Genomic DNA, 22435 nt, shown 5'->3' with positions numbered 1-22435 from the left:
ATAAAATTGAAAAAAAAATTTTTTTTTGAGGGAGAAAAGAGAATTTTCCAGTCAAATTTCAAAAATATTATTACTGTGGAACAATATGAACTAGTGTAAATTGCAAAGCCATCTATTCTGAATTCTTTTTTAAACTCGTATCTTATACATATAAACACTTTTCCTGATTCCTGTTACCCACGTGCGCTGACATAAAGACCATGAATTCTAGCAATTGCTCCTTGTCTTCCAATGGAGCCTGAAACTTAACATAAGAGGGAGGAAAATGCATCAGGGCAAACCCGTCCGTAAACCTTCTCCGTAAATCGGTATTTATTCTGTTCGCACGAAATTTGTCGTGGCTTCTCAAGAGCCCTTTGTCTGTGCGATGGTGAGTCTGGCGACCATTATCTACTCGTGGAACCGACGTCTGCTGACTCCGCCCCGAATGGGGGTGGGGAAGAAGCACCGCGTGGAAAGCTCGACTGAGAATTAACATGAGTGAACAAAGAGAACTCCCAGCAGCCGTCCGCCAGCGCCTCGCGGCTGCATCAGGAGACGTCAATCACGTCCAGACGGCTCTTGCAATCCGCCTCCCTGGGAAAAGAGCTCAAATGAATAATTGATGGAAATTGATCCAGACCAGAACAAAGCTTTGCAAAAACCAGTACATTCGTTTTCAAGCGGTTTTGGAAGCTGCGGCCAGTTCTGGATATGGGAGCGGAGCAAAGACTTGAAGCGCGGCGATAGCTCTCGCGTCTCGGGAGTGGCTCTGGCCTTTTTGTCTTCTTCCCCCCCCCCCACGCCCCCGCCCTCTTTTTCTTTTTCAAATTAACCTCTCTTTGGTTACTTCTCCCTTGCAGTCCCGCCCCTCGCCTATCCAGGCCGGTGAAGTCAGCTCATGAATATCACTGCACTTCCTGGGGAGCGTCTGGCACGGCTTGGTACCTCGTGGGTTCGCCCGCTCAGAGCTTCAGATCCAGCCCAGCCTCCGACCGCCGGGAATTAACGCGCGCGGGGGGCCGCTGCGCGCTGACATTAAGGCCTTTGTTTGGAGAAATCCCGTGGGTGTGGAACTGGGGCTAGCGGGCCCAAGTCGTGCTCAGCCAGAAAGTCGCAGATAAGACGAAGTTGAACTTTCCTTAGCTCCGGAAAACACGGCAAATCCTGAGTCCTGGGAAGATCAGAAGGAAAGCGCTGTTGATTTGCTTCAACTTCGGAAACATCGCCCCTGCTGAGAAGTGAGCAGTTCTGGATTTCTAAAGGGATAAGGATGAGAGATGGGATGGGTCAGCGAGCAGATGAAACCTGAGTTTCTAAATGCTGATTTAGTCTCGGCTGGGGTTGCTTGGGTGGCGATTTCCACGGGAGAAGCCTTCAAGAGACGCAGCATCCTGTCACTTTGTGAGGACCACGTGACAGCTGCCAGGTACCTTTCATTGTGGAACCGAGGTCCGGGAACGCGAGCTTTCTCCTAGGTAAAAGCTGTGTGGGGACCTGGGTTTAAGCATTCCCTGATTGCGTTCCAGGTCCGAGGTGGTTCTGCCTAATTAGAAATAAAATAAGGTTGTACTGGCAACAGGGTAGCTCTCGTTTATTGTGACCCGTCAGGATCAAGTAGGCACATTCTAAGAGCGTTATGGTTCCCAGAGAAGATGTACAACATAAGTTGATGGGTAACTTTTTTTTTTCTTTAGTGTTTTCTTTGTTCTCTATTGTTTCCCAAAGTGAGTTGTAAGGAGATCGAGGAAAGAGAGAGATAGGAGGGCACCTTCCAATAATATTTCTTTATAAAATGAGAAATGACTGCAGGTTGACTAAGTTATGATACTGAAAATAGATGATAACATGAATAATGCAAGTAAAGTGACTGGCAGGCACCTCCTCTTACTTAATAGGAAGAATTTTTAAAAGCAGAACATTCTGCCTAGTCATGCCATTTTCAGTTCTTCAGAAAAAAATAATATTTTTAAGGAAAAAGTTTCTAGTTGACTAGCTGGCTGAATTATAAGGGAGAAGAAATCACAAGGCAGTGGCTTGCAGTTTTCCAGACTGACCAAGCCAGTGATGGATTTATTTTGGAAGAAGATACAATGGAGACTGACTTCACCACCATGAGTGAGGATGCACTACCTTCCTGGGTGCAGTGTTATTCTACATGAAAATTTAGCTCTGTAGAAGAAAACAGACATTTAAAACTACAGCTGTGCCCCCGATGATCAAAGATGCTTGCGAATGAAGATATTTATATATTTAGCAATTACGCTTGAAACTAAAATGATTCACAGCAATTATCAAAGTCAGTAAATATAGAAAAAGTCCTCACTTGTAACATAAGGGATTGCAGACAGCCCATTGATTTTTCTATTTAAGTATTTTAAAAATTATTTCCCAAAGCTAAAAAAAAAAAAAATCTCTTTATGATTGTGAATGCCTAACAAATATAGGTGATTCTTAATGCTATTATTTTCTTAAACCTGAGGATGATTTAGTTAAAGTAATTCATTATGTTTTCTTTCATTTCTAGCTTAAAGGAAAGTGGGTGTATTTCTCTAAACAAAGACAACATTAGGGATTGGAGCTGTGACAGAAAAGTCATTAACCCATACAATTTTTTCTCAGGGAACCTGAATAGTAACCCTTTATCTCTATTTGAAACTTGGGAATACTAATTAAATAAAACTTTCTCCACTACACTGGGCTTTAAATGCACATTTGATACTGAAGAATACCAAAGCAGAAAAAGCATGTGCTGACAACTCTAGCATGTGGACATCACCTTTTCCTTTTGAAGTTATCTCTTGCTCTTTCCTCTTCTTTTTTATAGTCTCCGTTTTCATCAATTTCTTTTTGATTCTGTATCTCACCCTTTCCAAAACCTGCTGCTGTGAGAATATGTTAGGTTCTGCCGCTTTCAGATTTGTCATCATTTTACTGGGGTGGAGTGAGATGGAGACAGCGCCTCCCTCGGCAAAATAAGAAATGACAGCTCTGCATCAAGGTTTGGTCCTTTTTCTCCCTTAAGAGCAAGAGCAAAGCTTTTATTAGGCGCCTTTCAAATCTCATCATATTCAAGGGCTTCTCTTGAACAGCAAAATCATCCTTTGCTCCTTAGCCATGCAGACATGCTGTGTACTTCCTTTCTTTTGTCTCTGTCGCAGCTTAGAAAAGAAGGTTTGTGGCGGCGAGGAGGGAAGAGGATGACTTGGTAATGGACGATTCCAAATCGCATCTGGTAGGTTTTCCCTACACGGCCATGAGTCAGCCACCGACCGGGGGTGCTGCCCCTGCCGCTGCAGCCTCAGGCGCCGCCACAGCCGCCGCCGCCGCCACTGAGGCTCGCCTGCACCCGGAGGGTAGCAGCAGAAAGCAGCAGCGAGCTCAGTCACCCGCCAGGCCGAAGGACAATTCGGCTCGACAGACAACCGCGGCCACCCGGTCCCCGGTGGGGGCAGGCACCAAACTCAATTCTGTCCGGCAGCAGCAGCTGCAGCTGCAGCTGCAGCAGCAAGGCAACAAGACCGGGAACCGAGCGGCGCCTGCGACCAGTGTCCGGGGAGGCGGAGGCGGGGCTGAGAAGGCGGCGCCCCCGGCGCCCAAAGGCGCTGGGTCCGGAGCTGTCCAACCGGCGGCTGGTGCTGAAGCAGTCTTCGCCGCAACCCTGGCCGGTGTGAGCGGCAAGAGGCCGGGCCAGCCGGAAGAGTCGCCCCGGGAGTCAGAGTCGGTGCCTTCGAAACTCGGGGAACCCCCTCCGCCCCGGGAAGGACGAGGAGGGGGCGGGGAGGGAGGAGGAGCCGGCGGCGGCTCCGGAGAAAGGGAGGGGGGCGCTCCGCAGCCGCCGCCGCCGCCGCCGCCCAGGGGCTGGCGAGGGAAAGGCGTGCGCGCTCCGCAGAGGGGCGGCAGCAGCGGGGAGGAGGCCTCCCCTTCGCCGTCCTCATCTTCCGCGGGCAAAACCCCAGGCCTCGGCGGCAGAAACGCCGGAAGCGGCGTTGCCGGGGGTGCCAGCAGCGGCGGAGGGAGCTACTGGAAGGAAGGATGTCTGCAATCTGAGCTCATCCAGTTTCACCTCAAGAAGGAGCGGGCGGCAGCGGCGGCCGCCGCAGCTCAGATGCACACCAAGAACGGCGGCGGCAGCAACAGCCGCAGCTCCCCGGTGGCCGGCGCCACTGCCGTTTGCGAGCCCCTTGCGGTCCCTTCCGCCTCCCTGATGGCGGCGGCGGCGGAAGGCCCCCAGCAGAGCACAGAGGGCGGCTCGAGCGGTGGGGGCATGCAGGCAGCGGCGCCCCCTTCCTCGCAGCCGCACCCGCAGCAGCTCCAGGAGCAAGAAGAAATGCAGGAGGAGATGGAGAAGCTTCGGGAGGAGAACGAGACTCTCAAGGTGAGGGAGGTGAGGGGAACCGGGTGGGGGAGGGGAGGTGCGGGCCTTGGATGGGTAGGGCGTGTCTGGCGGATGTGAGAGGTTGCTAAACTGCTCGGGAGCCTTATGAGGGAGGGGAGTTCGTAGGCCTTTCCCAGGTTCGAAACAGAACCTGAGATTGAGATCATTAGGCTTTAATTTAAATCCAAATCTAGGCCTTCCTTCCTCTTATTATAATGGTTTGCCCCACATTTTCGTGAAAGCATCTAGAGTGAAAGAGCGAGAGAAGGCCTAAAGAGGGCCCATTTTCTTAGTTTTCGTCCCCTTCGCTCAGCTCATTGGCACGTCTATCTCAAGGAGAGGGGGCAGTAAAGCTAAGAATTTGGAGCTGGGATGGGGTGTGCCCGGTGCAAGTCGGAGGAACTGGGGACGAGGCTGATTTTGACCCGCGGCCTGTTACCGCCTCAGAACGAGATCGATGAGCTGAGGACCGAGATGGACGAGATGAGGGACACTTTCTTCGAGGAAGATGCGTGTCAGCTGCAGGAAATGCGCCACGAGTTGGAGAGAGCCAACAAAAATTGTCGGATCCTGCAGTACCGCCTCCGCAAAGCCGAGCGCAAAAGGCTCCGCTACGCGCAGACTGGGGAAATCGACGGGGAGCTGCTGCGCAGCCTGGAGCAGGACCTCAAGGTCTGGGGCGGGCACTGGGGCTTGAAGGCGCGCGATAGGGCGGTGAGTGGGGGACTCTGGTCAAGGCCTCTTAGCACTGAAAGGCCTTCAGTGGGGTATGGAGTTTCGTAATGCTGACTACGAAATGTCAGGCTCCCGGATAGGGGGACAGGTGAGTCTGAAGAGTCGAGTATGTGGAGGGCTTTATGGAGAGCGACCTGGCTCTCCTAGGAGTAACAGTGGCTTTTCCGGAGCTAGTGGGAGAAGGGCGTGCCCCCCTCCGGAGCAGAAACAAGGGCGTGGCAGAACACAGGCTCTGGCCTTGATCTAGCTTCCCTAGTCTGTTTCCCAAATGAAGGAGAGGTGGATTCAGGCACTCAAAGCAACGCAATGAGGACTACTTAACGCGATCGGGCCCAGAATAGCAACACAACAGATACCAGGGTTAGGATTTCTCTCTGCAAGTTTCAGCCCCCCCATACCCACCCCTTCTTTCAGGACTCTTTCCTTTCTGTACTTAGCACTGGAAGAGTGAAGTAAATTCTCAGTGGAAAGTTGCTCCTTTAGAAGCTTCCCCAGTGAAGAAATCTCAGCAGTGAAAATGCATTTTTTTTCCTTTAAGACAGGTGTGATCTGTTTAGTTGTTTGACCAGAAGCAGATTCATTGACAGTGCAAACCAGATGTTACCTTCGTGGCCTTAAACAACCAAATGCGTATAATTTAAATAATATTAACCTCATCAAAATATGAAAAGCAGACGTTATTATCCTATATTTGATTTTTTTAAAAAGCTATGAGAAAACACTTTATGGAAGTCATTGTATGATTTTTTTCCTTTTCCTAATATTTGATGAGAGGTTGCTATGCAACAGGCACCATGACAAGCATTGTTATGTACATTATTATCTCATTTAGTTCTCAAAAATAAAAAAAAAAGCCTATAAAAAGTTTTTTTTTTAATAATAAGGTAGAGATTATTATTAGCATCATTTTGGAGATGCAGAAGCAGACCCTTTTACAGAGGTTGCCTACACAGCCCTCAGGCTACTATGTGGCTCAGCTGGCTCCCTACCCGGTTTAAGAACCGTCAGTGTCTTGAGCCTTTACACCAGACAGCTCAATTTCTCTTCCAAACCTTGAAATTTTAAAAGATGAGCACAAAACATGGGACAAAAGTACATACCATCAAGAAAAAAAAAAATTAACCCCCAGGACTCGCCTGGAATTCTATAGGATCAAAATTCAAGTCTCACTCCCCACTTGGAATGGAAAACTTCTATTTTTATTCTTTATAATGGGTAGTAATGGAATTATGCATCCCACAGGGTTGTTTTAGAATTAGAGGGGGTATGTAAAATTTCTATACAAATGGTAAAACACATTATGACATTTATGACCCTAGAGTAGTGCGATAATGGAAGTGTCCACTCCAGAGTTGTTTTAGAATGATAAAACACAATAGGACATTTATGACTATAGTGTAGTGTAGAGGTTAAGGGAGTAGAGTCTAGAGTCACTTGCTAGCCCTGTGACCTTGAGCAAGTTACTTCAAATTTCTGGGACTTAGTTTTCTCATCTATAAAATAAGAATAATAATAGTACCTATCTCATGGGGTTGTTGTGAGGCTTAAATTGTGTATATATGAATGGTTTTTATGTAAAGCACTTGGAACACTGCCTGGCACACAGTGAGCACTATATAAATATTGGCTCTTAATGCTTTCAGTATAGCTCACTTATCATAGTAGCCCACTTATATTGTCATTGATTTATATTTTATTGTTACAAACACTTGAATTTTAGGTTGCAAAGGACGTATCTGTGAGACTACACCATGAATTGGAAAATGTAGAAGAAAAGAGAACAACAACAGAAGATGAAAATGAGAAACTGAGGCAACAGCTTATAGAAGTTGAGATTGCAAAGCAGGCTTTACAGAATGAACTAGAAAAAATGAAAGAGGTCAGTATTGAGTTATCTCACCGCATGCTATTTTCAGAACCTCAAGGGCTAATATGACAGTTGAAATATCTTTTTTTTTTTTTGCACCGCAAGAGGACAGTTGTCCTCGCTCAGTATACTAACAAAGATATGATTTTATACTAAAGATGAGCAGCAAACAATAATGAGCAGAGGCAATTGATCTGAGTTTATCTGAGTCCTGCCTCTCTATGAGCTGAGTATATGAGCTGTAACTGATTTTTATCCTTGGGTCATTTAAAGGTAAAATCAAAAAAAACCTAAACTCATTGCCATCAAGTCAATTCCAACTCATAGCGACCCTGTAGGACAGGGTAGGACTGCCGTATAGAGATTCCAGGGAGCACCTGGTAGATTCAAACTACCAAGTCTTTGGTTAACAGCCATGGCTCTTAACCACTACCTCACCAACATTTCCAAATTTAAATATATGTTAATTAAATGAAGTATATGTTAATTAAATAAATTACACAGTCACACCGAACACAGAGGGTGTCAAGAGTATGAAGGGATAAGCCTTGTGTTAGCTGAAGGGAGAGCTAGTCCTGTCACATTACTATTGAGTTCACTGAACCACGAACTTTCAGGATAGAAAAGACTATTAATCTAATTCAATCATTGCTTGAATTCTCTCTTAACAAAGCCCTTCAAATAGTCTAATGCTTACAGCATCACCAGGGACTAACCCTCAAGATATTCCGTAGTATTTCAGATTATCACAGACAGCATACCTCTGTTTAAAGGATTCCTTTGTTGTGAGTTGAAATCTATTTAATTGTAACTCTAACCAGTTCATCTTAGTTCTGCCTTTTAGAGTGGAGTTCTCTTTCAAGTATTTAAAGATTTTGCCATCAAAGAACAGAATCAGGATCAAAGGAAATAACTGAAGGGTAAAAGAGACGAGATCTATCAAGAAATAATTAGCTTCGTAATAAATAGCAATTTAATTTGAATTAAAAGAACATTTTTCTTATCTGTTCATGCCAAAGAGGAAATTCATATTCTCCCTGGAGTTATAAAAGCCAAACCCCAATCCTTGCTTAGAGAATACAACAGTAGAAGTGTAGGAATTTAGGAGCACATATACAGAGATACTTACTGTAAAGTAGCCTTTTTGTAAGAAGGTGGGCTCTAAAATATCATTCATTGTATGAGAAATACAGGAAAAGAAATGAAAATGGGGAGGATGAAAGAGAAAGTAGATAGCTGAGAAATTCTAAATGTGATAACCGAAAATATTCTGGAGGACGGTTCTACCCATTTGAGGTTGACCTTCATAGTGTTCAGAAAAGTGTCAGAAATAGAAAAAGTAGTTTAAAAATATATTTAGATTTCAGGAATGTGTCATTCAAGTAAGATTTTTGCATGGTAGTTATCCTCCATGAAGGTAAATAATAAAACTGAGCAGGAAGAATACCTGGCTAGCTTTGGTTCAGGAATGTGTCATTCAAGTAAGATTTTTGCATAGTAGTTTTTGTTACCCTCCATGAAGGTAAATAATAAAACTGTGCTGCCACAATAACCGGCTAGCTTTGGGGAGAGGGCTCTGTGCTTGACGCTTGCCTTGACCTTGTACGACTTGCAAAAGCTTCAGTTAACCATCCGCTCCCTTGGTTGTAAAATGAAAGCATATTCAAGTCCTTGGTTAACCACATAGTCTGTCATCCCTTTGTCACATTCCACCAGTGGAGAGAATAGAACCAGGCCACGCTCTCCATTATGAAGAAATGACACTAGTTATGGAATAAAATCATAAAATGTTAAATAGAATATATCAGAGAGAAACAGTCCTCCAACTGCCAGATTTTAGTCCCTTATGTGGAGTCATATAGATGTTGAACAGCACCACTGGGACCAACAGACCATCTGCTAGAGTTTGGAAACCGTTTACTAAGGGTTTAACTGGCTTCAAGGGTATCGACCAGTTGGTCTTAGGCTAGTGGCTGCAGAGGCATCTGTATACCTTCTCACATCCATCTGCTTATCTTCTCCTATTGAGAGCATGGGGTAGGCACCTGGGAATAAGAAGAGTTGAGCAGAGGCAGGATGAGGATAATTAGTTGAGTCGACTGCAACTCGTCGCTTGTATAACATAGCTGATATTCTGCCAACTGCAAACAAGAGGGACCTCTTAGGATGCTGTCTTAGAATCTTAATGGTATTTGCTTCCAGATTATAATACATTGATTGCTACTTGCTACTAGAATTATATTTTCTTGCTGAAGAAAAATGCCTTTAGCGTTATGTAACCTGGGAAAAATGGTGGCCTGTCTTTCAGTATCACAAACAAAAATATAGGTTTTTGTAAAAGTTGTTATTTCATGGAAACAACAATTAGCTAGCTTTTTGAGTGTAGGACAGGTTAATGTACAAATAGGATAAAGTAAGGGTATAGAGGAAGCCTTATAGAAAACATTCTCTGTGAAGGGGAAGTTTTTGTCACAGTTAAATTGAGGGTCACAATCTTTCCTGAAGTTCTGCTGCTGATTTTCAAAGCTCTGAAACCCCCTGTGTGCTTCAGAATGAAGAAATTTTTTCGTATAAACTTTAAGGTATGGTGCTTGGAGAAGCATTAATGACATACATTTCAGCGAACAAATCACCAACAGAGAACCTTTGAAGATGGAAAAGGAAGAAACAGTAACTGAGATATGATGATAAGGAAAACTGTTCATTAGATCTTTTTCATTTTAGAATCTGCACCCTTTGTGTTCCCTCATCCCTCACAGTCACGCAAGAGTCTTAAAAGAAAATAGTTTTAACTTTTCTCAGTCTTTGCTCTAGAGAGCTCTTAAATGGCCTATTGCAATAGCACTATCTATCTTGGGACTTTTATTTTCTATGCACTTGGTTAGTATCTCCTATCTACCATGAAACTTTCATTCTAGAACACAAAAAATAATTAGTACTATAAATTTCAACAGTGATGTCTTTTTTTTTTTTAAGAGTACATTGAAAGTATGTCTATATACCAGATTCTCTTTCCAGATAGAGTATTTTAATAGATAAATGCTTGCCCAGTATATTTACCTATCTGTCATCTTATATAAAATAAGTAACTCACCGTAACTACACTTGGTTTTGATAGGCCATATTTATCTAAGCTATAAATTTTTTTTTTTTATAAAGAGTCAGAAAAATATGTTAAGCAATAAATCTGTGAAGAAGCAGCCCAAGAGGTAGTTTTCATGGGAGATTTCTTTGTCATTTTAATATTTTCCGCTGAATCTGATTATTTATTTATAAATGGAACAGTGGCCAATGGTATTTTAAAAAGAAATTGCCATAAATATTTTTAAATGTATCAATTAAAAACTATCACTTTAGTTATGTCTTCTCAGAGCTAATAGTTTGTTAAATAATGTGGGCAGGAATAATAGAAACATTAAAAGCAAGAAACAGTGTGCCAGGTAAGCATAAGAAAGTTGTCTTCCACCGTATATATGATGTGTTATTCATGGATTTTAAAGATGTATTTACTTAAAATTTATAAACATTATTGGATTTTTTTTCATGAAATTGGATAAGCAGTTGCTTGTACTCTGAAGTGATTCTTAACATGCCATCTTGGGTCAGTGGCTCTTTACTTTTACCCAAATGGCATCCCCTCAGCAGAAACATAATAGTGCACTGATCAGTTGTGGATTATTTCGTGAAACACATTGAAACTTTTATTATAACAAATTTCTGATCACTTACATAAAAATATATGTCAGCATTGCACACCCCACATCCAATGCCACATAGTTGACCAGATCCCAGTTCCTTTATGGGCTACCATTTTGAACTTTGTATACTTGAAGCTTTAATGGCTTCAAATCACTGTACAAATGTGGGTTTTACCTGTGTAAATATTTGCAACTGAATACTTTTGTGGTTCTCATTTAAAATATCTGTCGATAATAACACGTTGAGATGTTCACTGCATTTCCTGATAAAACGTGACCAATTGGGGTAAGTCTCCAAACCTGGACTCTGCTAGAGGCCAGTTTAACATAGTCTAAGGATTCTAGGCTGAACTCTGAGTGGTATTTCCCTGAGACACGAGCAGCTTACCTGTGTTAAAATATCCCCATAGAAATATGTTACTTATATAGTTATTGGGAAACCCTGGTGGTGTAGTGTTTAAGTGCTACGGCTGCTAACCAAAGGGTCAGCAGTTCGAATCCGCCAGGCGCTCCTTGGAAACTGTGGGGCTGGGGCAGTTCTACCCTGTCCTATAGGGTCGCTATGAGTTGGAATCGACTCGACGGCACTGGGTTTTTTTTTTATACAGTTATTGAAGGTTTGTTTACTTCTCTGACTTCTGCATCCCACCTACCTTAAAAAGGGATTTGAAATGGTTCACAGTAAAAGACAAACTTAGGCCAAGTCTGATTAAAAAAGCCTTATATGTGTTATATTTTCATAATAGCTGTACTATACCATATGCTGTATTGTACCAGGTACTTTGATGTACACTTTCTTAGGAGGCCCTCAAAACACCAGACTGTGAGCTCCATGAGAACAGGGCCCATCCCTGTTTTGGTCACTGTGGACCCCTGGTACCCACTTAAGTGCCTGGCATGTAGTCAGTTAGACCGTATTCTTCTGTAGTATAATGTGTCATTTCATACTTAATATGTATGACTGTTTTCCTCACTAGACTGTAAACTCCCTCAGGGTAAGAACTGAGTCTCTTTATTCATCATTGTGTTTGCAGTACCAGACAAGGGACAGGCACAAAACTGATAAACAATAACTAATTTTAAATGAGTGAATGGATGGCAGTTGGATGAGGTGTTTCAGACCCTATTTTGCAGAGGCAAAACCAAAAACAAAACCAAACCCGTTGCCGTCAAGTCAGTTCTGACTCATGGCAACCTTATAGGACAGAATAGAACTGCCTCATATGATTTCCAAGGAATACCTGGTGAGTCTGAACTGCCAACGTTTTGGTCTCACATCAAAACTCTTTCCAATAGTGCTTAGTGAAGTACAAACAAAATGAGAAAGGAGCAGATGGGTAATTCTAGCCTCACCTCATTTCCCGAATTAGAGGTCTACTGAGATTTCCTACCTCCTAGAAGCTTCCAGTTCTCTACTTTGCTTATTTTATATCCCAGTTATCCCCCAGAGGCAGCAAGTGTTTTCTAAAACAAAGTCACATAGGCTTCTCAGAAAGGGGGTTGAGGGCAGGAACTCAAGAACAAGAGGACGACTCTGACACTCTGAACATCAGCTCTGCAATTCAATTTCTGAGTGCTTTGGGGAGAAAATATGAGAAGCAGGCTTAGGGAATGAGAGAAGACCCTACATCCTGTCACTCTCAAAAACTACCCATTTTAATTTGCTTTAAACCCTTCAGTGTTTGGAACGGTCAATTCAGCAATTAACTTGGCTGGAAAGATATGGATAATGGCCCCAGGGTGCAATTGTTCAATAGTCATCAGCGCAGAGTATTAATTATATTTTAGTCTGTGTACCCTGTACTTTGTGTATAATTATGTTGCTTATATTTCCATTTTATGGATGAAGACTCCAAGGCTCCAAGTTAATATCACTAATAAGCAGACCAGGTTCCCACCCAAGTCCATCTGGCTCCAAGCGCATGGTCTCTGCTAGCCAAAACTGCACAGCCATGGTGTGGGGACTCAGGCCACCCCTCCATGGCCACTGCCATGTCCTTTCTGAGCCCCAAATGACCTGCCTTCTTCAGGGATCTCACAACTCCCAGAGTCTCCAAGTTCCAGAGCATATTCAGAGAACGCTGAACAAGCCTTAAGAGAAGACTTCCAGTGTGGAAAGAAAAAAATCTGTTTTATCTCATGAAAAGGGAATCTTTGAAGTAAGAACTAGAAACATAGGTCTAGAAAAATATTTTTAGGTCTGTTGATTCCATCTCTTTTAACAGCATAGTAGCTGTGTAATTTCAGTTAAGCCACTTAATACTGAACCTCAATTTAATCATCTGTTAAAGAAAAATAAGTATTTTCCCTATCCAGTATTTTTTTTTTTTAGTCTTCTTAGGGATAACATGAGGTAATATGCATGAAAGTGCTTTATAAACTGTGAGACACACTATATGTTGTTGTTGTTAGTTGCCATCGAGTCGCCCACTGACTTATGGCGATCCCATGTGTTACAGAGTAGAACTGCTCCATAGGGTTTTCTTGGCTGTGATCTTTACTGAAGCGTTTCACCAGGCCTTGCTTTTGCATAGCCGCTGGGTGGATTGAAAACTCCAACCTTTACGTTAATGGGATATAGACATCAGAGTATTGTTTTTGCTATTATTATTGCCACAGAGCTCTAGGTGAGCTGATTAAGACTTAACTCCTAAAAGGAATTTTTTTTTTTATTGTACTTTAGATGACAGTTTACAGAGCAAACTATCTTCTCATTAAATAATTAATACACATATTGTTCAGTGACATTGGTTGCCAACCCTACAACATGCCAACACTCTCCCCTTCTCCACCTTGGGATCCCCATTACCAGCTTTCTGTCCCCTCCCGCCTTCTTGTCCTTGCCCCTGGGCTGGTGCGTCCCTTCAGTCTCGTTCTGTTTTATGAGCCTGTCTAATCTTTGGCTGATGGGTGAACCTCAGGAATGACTTCATTACTTAGCTAAAAGGGTGACTGGGGGGCATGCTCTCTGGGTTTCTCCAGTCTCTGTCAGACCAGCAAGTCTGGTCTTTTTTGTGTGTGTGAGTCAGAATTTTGTTCTACATTTTTCTCCACCTCTGTCCATGACCCCCTATTGTGAGCCTGTCAGAACAGCCAGTGGTGGTAGCCAGGCACCACCTAGTTGTGCTGGACTCAGTCTGGTGGAGGCTGTGGTGGTTGTGGTCCATTAGTCCTGTGGACTAATCTTGCCTTTGTGTCTTTGGTTTTCTTCATTCTCCCTTGCTCCAGACGGGGTGAGACCAGTGGAGCATCTTAGGTGGCCACTCACAAGCTTTTAAGACCCCAGACGCTACTCACCGAAGTAGAACATAGAACATTTTCTTTATAAACTTTCTTATGCCAGTTGAGCTAGAAAGTCCCAGAGACCATGGTCCCCACAGCCCTCAGCCCTGTAATTTGATCCTTCAGGGAGTTTGGATGTATCTATGGAGCTTCCATGACCTTGCCTTGTACAAGTTGCACTGATTTCCCCTATATTGTGTGCTGTTTTACCCTCTACCAAAATTACCACTTACCTATTGTCTATTTAGTATTTTTCCCTCCTGCCCCTTCCATCCCTTGAAACCATCAGAGATTTTTTCTTTTTGTGTGTAAAACCTTTTAATGAATTTTTATAGTAATGATCTCATACAATATTTTTTGTTTTTGTGATTGACTTAATTCACTCAGCATAAAGCCCTCCAGATTCATCTATGTTATGAGATGCTTCACAGATTCATCATTGTTCTTTATTGTTGTGTAATATTCCATTGTGTGTATGTACCTGTCCTAGCCATCTAGTGCTGCCATAACAGAAATTCCACAGGTGATTGGCTTTAACAAATAGAAATTTATTTTCTCACAGTCTAGTAGGTTACAAGTCCAAATTCAGGGCATCGGCTCCAGGGAAAGGCTTTCTCTCTCTGTCAGCTCTGGAGGAAAGTCCTTGTCCTCAATCTTCTCCTGGTCTAGGAGCTTCTCAGGAGCAGGGACCCGGTGTCCAAAGGATGTGTTCTGCTCCTGGTGCTGCTTTCTTGGTGGTATAAGGTCCCCTACTCTCTGCTTGCTTCTCTTTCCCTTTATCTCTTGAGGGATAAAAGGTGGTATAGGCCACACCCCGGGGAAACTCCCTTTGCATTGCATCTGAGTAAGGCTGGTATTACAATCCCACCCTATTCCTCATAAAATTACAATCACAAAATGGAGGACAACCACAGAATCCTGGGAATCATGGCCTAACCAAGCTAATACACACATTTTTGGGGGGGACATAATTCTATCCGCGACAGTACCGTAGCTTGTTTTAAAAGGAATTTTGAAGTTCATGAATTTGAAATTTCATATCCAACATCTGTGACTCCAGTTCTCTTATACAGGCCTTTGAACACATTTGTTTTCTCTTTTCCTGTGCTTTCCTAAGCTCCTCTTTACATTTCGCTCCATTTTAATGTTATTATGATTTCTTCCACCTATTCCATTCTGTCTTCCACTAGGCATGTTCTTAGTTGCTACTGTATCACCATCTGTTAGCTTGAATTTTGCAAGTTTGGGGGACACACAGATAATGCAGCTACACTGTCTGCCTCTACATTCATAAACAGCTGAATATGCTAATTTGTCTGGTTAAATGCCTCTCTCTTCCCTTGATGTTTCTGTGAATATTTTTCCTGAAGAGAAACACCCGAGCAGAGAGAGGAGGGCAGCTCTTTGATCAAAAATGTTCAAGTACAAGATACTTTATTTTTTTTTAATAATTTTTATTGTGCTTTAAGTAAAAGTTTACAAATCAAGTCAGTCTCTCACATAAAAACTTATACACACCTTACTACATACTCCCAACTACTCTCCCCTCAGTGAGACAGCCCGCTCCCTCCTTCCAGTCTCTTTTTGTGACCGTTTTGCCAGCTTCTAATCCCTTCTACCCTCTCAGCTCCCCTCCAGACAGGAGATGCCAGCATAGTCTCAAGTGTCCACCTGATGCAAGTAGCTCAGTCCTCATCAGCATCTTTCTCCAACCCACTGCCCAGTCCAGTCCATGTCTGACGAGTTGGCTTTGGGATGGTTCCTGTCCTGGGCCAACAGAAGGTTTGGGGACCATGACTGCCGGGGTTCTTCTAAGCTCAGTCAGACCATTAAGTCTGATCTTTTTATGAGAATTAAGCACAAGATACTATAGATTGCTTTGTAGAATTTATTGACTCCACAGCTAAATTCTATGCTGTCTGAATTGAAGAACCATTTTTTCTATTTAATTCACACACACACATACTGCCATGCATATAAAAACTGTCAATAAGTGCTTGGCTGAGGGAAGAGGTGTTTGAGAAGATAAGATTGCTTTTAGGGAAGCTCAGGTTTAGCTCCTTAAACTAGAATTTACTCAGTTCCTTTGTTCTCCAGCACTTGAGTTACTCTTGGGTAAGTATAACATGCAATTTCACAGTATTTCGGGAAGTATTTCCAAATTGAAAATTCATATGTCTAGAAGATTTTAAATTTGGTTGTATTTTAATGACAATACAATCACTTATTTGATGTCTCTGCTCTAATTCCACCACTACGTTTCAAGGTCAGTTAAGCTGATCTTTATCCAGATGATAATGACATTTGTAGATAACCATTTAGCTTCTCTCCTGACATTTTCCATTTTGTACTTATATATTTCACTTAATGGGGCCATTTATATTCAGCATGATTCAACTCAGAAACACTTAATATTAAAAATTTAAACTCTTCTATATTCATCTCCTGGCTAGTTCAGTTATTTCCAATTTGTCTAGCCAATTAATTGTAGTGGTAAGTGGTTAATAAAATTAACTACATTATTTTTTCTGCTCTTCACAGAGTAAGCATTCATACCATTAAGTTGGCCAAAAACCTTGAATAATGATAGAAAAATTAGGAAGCCCAATTGATTATTCAAGCACATAATGAGGAACTAACATGTTGGTATGAGGTTGTATTCACTGCCTGCTTGCTCAAGAAAGAAAATATTTTCATAGATCTTTATCTAGTAACATCCATCCTTGTGCATTTAGGAAGTTCTATTATATGGAAAGTATTGTCTTACAGGGTAAATATAGCTACTGGATTCACTTATTTCGAGGTACAACTAAATTTAAATTAGAATAATTATGTTCTGCAGTGAGATGGAAAGCAGACATATTATTTTTAATTCTACTAGTGTTAACTTTAAGGGTTTTTGGTAATACCTATATGATTCTCAGTTTTTCCCAATTACCAGAATCAAAAATGAAGGGAATTAAGAATCCTTTCAGTTAGTCCAACCCCTAACATTACTGCCTGGTCTTTGTTAATTTAAGATCTAAGATTGTACTATTAAATTCTCACTGTTAAAGTATATAGTTTAAATTTAGTGATTATCTTTTGCTTTCATAGGCAATTTTAGTCATATAAACAATTCTATATGTTCAAACAGTTTCAGTACTTATCATCAATGATTTTAAACCACAATTTCTGCATTTCTGAGACTTTCCCATTAATTGATTAGATAACGTCCTTGACTCCCCCCGACCCTTAACCCAAAGAAAAGTGTGTGGATGTTTTATTTTCTGAGCCTTTGTGTTTTTGAAAATAACATTTGGTTGCCTTCACACATGAATGGCAGAATGGAATTACTGACTTGAATTTTTTTTCTCAAAACTAAAGATCATGCTTTCTGTTCCATTAGTTTCTGGCATTTGTTTTACATTGGAGAACTGTGAAATTAGTCTGTCTTTGATTGCTTTGTAGATTGAATTATTTTCTCCCTTTACTTATGGGACTTTTTTTCCACTCTTTGTATTAGTCAGAGCTCCTGAGTAGAAAACAAAATTCACCCCAGATGGTTCAAATAAAGATACTTCAACAAAGAGGGTTATTTATCGTGGTGTGGAAAGGATTAAGGGAACAAATCAGGAATATTGAGGCATTCAGGGAAGCCTAGCAACACTTGGAAGCCATTGCTGCCTGTAGAGGTGATGACATGAGCTAAGTAAATTGTGTTACTGCGGCCAGAGAGAGCTGGACCAGTGGAGTAGGGTCCACCCAGTGGGAGCTATCATCCATAGGGAATTTAGTTATTGCTAAACATGTGGTGTTGAAAAGTGAAGGAGTAAGGAGACATATCCTGAACAATTTCTTTTTCTACCTACCAGCCCTCAGCATTCCTGCCAGGACCTTTTGATGGTCAACTTCGACTAGGAATATACTGCTGGAGCAGCCTGGGTAGAATACTATGCAGGAGTCAGTCTCCTGGAGCAAAGAGCAGGGAAGAGAAAGGTGAAAAATGGACCTGCATAGCCAAGAGAGAATAACCAGTTTAAAAATATTGTCAGGGCTTATCTATGTGATGTTGTTGTTGTTGTCAGGTGCCTTCAAGTCACTTCCAACTCATAGCGACCCTGTGAACAACAGAATGAAACACTGCCCAGTCTTGTATCATCCTTAGAATCTTTGTTATGCTTGAGCCCATTGTTGCAGCCACTGTGTCAATCCATCTCATTGAGGGTCTTCCTCTTTTTCGCTGACCCTCTACTTTACCAAGCCTGATGCCCTTCTCCAGGGACTGTCCCTCCTGATAACATGTCCAAAGTATGTGAGACGAAGTCTCGTCATCCTTGCTTCTAAGAAGCATTCTGGCTCTATTTCTTCCAAGACAGATTTGTTGGTTTTTGTGGCAGTCCATGGTATAGTCAATATTCTTTGCAAACACCACAATTCAAAGGCATCAATTCTTCTTTGGTCTTCCTTATTCATTGTCCAGCTTTCATATACATATGAGGCGATTGTAAATACCATGGCTTGGGTCAGGCACACCTGAGTCATCAAATTGACATCTTTGCTTTTTTAACATGTTAAAGAGTCCTTTTGCAGCAGATTTGCCCAGTGAAATACATCATTTGATCTCTTGACTGATGCTGCCATGGGTGTTGACCATGGTCTATGTACAGGTTCCTCATGGGCAGAATTAAGTATTCTGGAATTATCATTCTTCTTCGCAGTGTTATCCATTAGTTTCTTGTGGTTCACATAGTAGAATGCCTTTGCATGGTAAGTAAAACACAGGTAAATATCTTTCTGGTATTCTCTGCTTTCACCAAAGATCCATCTGAAAGTGGAAACTTTGGTGAAGGGCAAGACAGTATACAATACTGGGGGAGCCAACACAACCTGTACAAGGGAAGGTCATGGTAGCTCCGTAGACATATCCAGACTTCCTGAGGGACAGAATTGCTGGGCTGAGGGCTGTGGGTACCATGAGCTTGGGTAATATCTAGCTCAATTGACATAACATAGTTTATAAAGAATATGTTCTACATTCCACTTTGGTGAGTAGCGTCTGGCGTCTTAAAAGCCTGTGAGTGGCCATCGAGGATACTCCACTTGTCTCACCCCTTTGGGAGTAGGGAAGAATAAAGAAAACTAAAGATACAAGGGAAAGATTAGTCTAAAGGGCTGATGGACCACATCTACCACAGCCTTCACCAGACCGAGTCCAGAACAATGAGATGGTGCCCAGCTACCACCACTGACTGCTCTGACAGGGATCACAATAGAGGGTGCTGGACAGAGCTGGAGAAAAATGTAGAACAAAATTCTAACTCAAAAAAAAGACCAGACTTGCTGGCCTGACAGAGACTGGAGAAACCCTGAAACCATGGCCCCGAACATCCTTTCAGCTCAGTAATGAGGCCACTCCTGAGGTTCACCCTTCAGCGAAAGATTGAACAGACCCATGGAACAAAAGAAGACCAAAGGGGCACGCTAGCCCTGGGGCAGGGACTGGAAGGCAGGAGGGAACAGGAAAGCTAATAGGGAAGCCAGGGTTGAGAAGAGAGAATGTTGACATGTCGTGGGGTTGTTAACCAATGTCATAGAACAATGTGTGTACTGTTTGATGAGAAACTAGTTTGCTCCTTAAACCTTCATCTAAAGTACAATAAAAGAGAACAATAAATTAAAAAAAAAAGATCCATCTGACATCAGCAGTAATATCCCTTGTTCCACATCCTCTTCTGAATCCAGGATTTCTGGGATTTCCCTGTCCATGTACTGCTGCAGCCACTTTTGAATGGTCTTCAGCAAAATTTTGCTTCTGTTTGATATTGGCATGGGCACAAATGTGGATCTCTTCCAGTTGGTTGGTAAGGTACCTGTCTTCCATATTTCTTGGCATAGCTGAGTGAGCACTTCCAGTGCTCCATCCATTTGTTGAAACATCTCAGTTGGTATTCCGTCAATTCCTGGGGCCTTGTTTTTTGCCAGTGCTTTCAGTGCAACTTGGACTTCTTCCTTCAGTATCATTGGTTCTTGATGGTATGCTATCTCCTGAAATGGTTGAACATTGACCATTTCTGTTTGGTACAGACTCTGTGTATTCCTTCCATCTTCTTTTGATGCTTCCTGCATCGTTCAGTATTTTCCCCATAGAATTATTCAACATTGCAACTTGAGGCTTTAATCTTTTCATTTCTTCAGCTTGAGAAATGCTGAGCATGTTCTCCCCTTTTGGTTCTCTAACTCTAGACCTTTGAACACTTCATTGTCATATTTACTTTGTCTTCTGTAGCGGCCATTTAAAATCTTCTGTTTAGCTCTTTTACTTCATCGTTTCTTCCTTTCTCTTTAGCTACTCAGCATTCAAGAGCAAATTTCAGAGACTCTTCAGACATCCATTTTGGTCTTTTCTTTCTTTCCTATCTTTTTAATAACCTTTTGCTTTCTTCATGTATGATGTCCTTGATGTCATTCCACAGCTTGTGAGGTCTTCAGTCATTAGTATTCAGTGTGTCAAATCCATTCTTGCGGTGTTTTCTAAATTCAGGTGGAATATACTCAAGGATGTATATTGGCTTTTGTGCACTTGCTCTAATTTTCTTCAGCTTCAACTTGAACTTGCTCGTGAGCAATTGATGGTCTGTTCTGAGTTGGCTCCTGGCCTTGTTCTGACTGATGATATTGAGCTTTTCCATAGTCTCTTTGCACAGATGTAGTCAATTTAATTCCTGTGTATTCCCTCTGGTGAGCATTAGGTGTATAGTTGCCATTTATGTTGTTGTAAAAAGGTATTTGCAATGAAGAAGTCGTTGGTCTTGCAGAATTCTGTGATCTCTGGTGTTGTTTCTATCACCAAAACCATGTTTTCCAACTACTGATCTTTTCTTTTTTGTTTTCAACTTTTGCATTCCAGTCACCAGTAATTATCGGTGCATCTTGATTTAGTGTTTCATCAATTTCAGCCTGAAGAAGTTGGTGAAACTCTTCAATATCTTCATCTTTAGCCTCAGTGTTTGGTGTGTAAATATGAATAATAGTCATTACCTTGTCATCATTGTAGGCATGTGGATATTACCCTATCACTGACAATGTTGTACTTCAGGATAGATCTTGAAATGTTCTTTTTGACAATGAATGCAATGCCATTCCTCTTCAATTTGTCATTCCCAGCATAGTAGACCATATGATTGTCTGGTTCACAATGGCCAATACCAGTCTATTTCAGCTCAGTAATGCCAAGGATATCGATCTTTGTGTAGTGCGTTTCATTTTTGACGATTTCCAGTTTTCCTAGATTCATATTCTTACATTCCATGTCCTGACTATTAATGAATGTTTGCAACTGTTTCTTCTCAGTTGGAGTTGTGCCACATCAGCAAATGAAGGTCCCAAAAGCTTGACTCCATCCATGTCACTAAGGTCAATTTTACCTTGAGGAGACAGCTTTTCCCCAGTTGTATTTTGAGTGGCTTCCAACCCAAGGAACTTATCTTCCAGCACTGCATCAGGCAGTGCTCTGCTGCTATTCGTAAGGTGTTCACTGGCTACTTTTTTTAGAAGTAGACTGTCAGGTCCTTCTTTCTATCCTCACTTAGCAGGCTCCACTGAAATCTGTCCACCATGGGTAACCCTGCTGGTATTTGAAATACCGGTGGCATAGCTTCCAGCATCACAGCAACATGCAAGCCACCACAGTACAACAGACTCACAGATGAGTGGTGGTCTATGTAAGGGTCTTTGTTTATAATGTTCCCTGACCATGAAAGCTTTTAATCAGAAAATCAACATTTATTCACTGTAGTATAGAATTGGTAATCGTATGTGGCCTATTTTTTTTCTTAGGATTTTCTGAACTTTGTACTTCTTATCACTACCTTGTCATCCCTTCACCTTATTTTTATTCTTTTCCTCTCTGCCCTTGGACAATTTCTTTTTATCCTCAGTATCATTGAATCAGTTTTCTACCATTTTAGTCCCCCTCTTTAGAGACTGCAATGCAAAATTTACTTCTTGCATTGAATTTTTTAATGTCCTTTGTGTGCTTTCTTATTCCCCACAGCTCCCTGTTCATCAGAGCTTGATCTCCTCTATGACCATCTGCTCTTAGTTCATACAGGCCGTAATTGTTTTTATCTCATTAAGAATACAATGTTTTTGAAAACCGTCTTCTGTTTTTCGTAGTAAATATTTTCCAGAGATATATATATATATTTTTTTTGTTTTCAGTTAAATATTTTCTATTCACCCAGTGCATTTTATTGTAACAGCTTTACTGATGTATACTCAATGTAGCATAAGTTCACATATTTTAAGTGTACAAATTGTTGTGTTTTACTAAATGTACAGAATTGTACAACCATCACCACAATCCAATTTTAGAGCATTTCCGTCACCCCAGAAAGACCTCTCATGCCCATTCACAGCCACTTTTCATTTTCAACTCTACCCTTAGTCAACCACTAAACTTTTTTCTGGATCTATAGCTTTGTCTTTTCCGATTATTTCATATAATCGTAATCA

At 41.8% G+C, this 22435-nt stretch overlaps 1 protein-coding gene across 4 annotated transcripts in view; it reads left to right on the top strand.

The window, feature by feature from the left end:
• Positions 1–874: 874 nt before the first annotated feature.
• The window catches only part of SOGA3 (SOGA family member 3), a 53477-nt gene continuing 31916 nt past the window's right edge, over positions 875–22435 (top strand). The window contains exons 1-4 of one of the 4 annotated variants that reach the window (XM_049901775.1): positions 878–1220; positions 3141–4357; positions 4805–5029; positions 6813–6971. In XM_049901775.1, the coding sequence (XP_049757732.1) occupies positions 3191–4357; positions 4805–5029; positions 6813–6971 (1551 nt within the window). In that variant the 5' untranslated portion in view covers positions 878–1220; positions 3141–3190. Of the gene's footprint in view, positions 4358–4804; positions 5030–6812; positions 6972–22435 lie in introns of all 4 variants that reach the window. The other 3 variants (XM_049901865.1, XM_049901682.1, XM_049901945.1) reach the window with 3 other exon arrangements.

The sequence above is a fragment of the Elephas maximus genome, chromosome 1, assembly GCF_024166365.1.
Source record: "Elephas maximus indicus isolate mEleMax1 chromosome 1, mEleMax1 primary haplotype, whole genome shotgun sequence".
NCBI classification, from domain to species: Eukaryota; Metazoa; Chordata; class Mammalia; order Proboscidea; family Elephantidae; genus Elephas; species Elephas maximus.
This window is presented reverse-complemented; position numbering and strand designations above follow the sequence as displayed.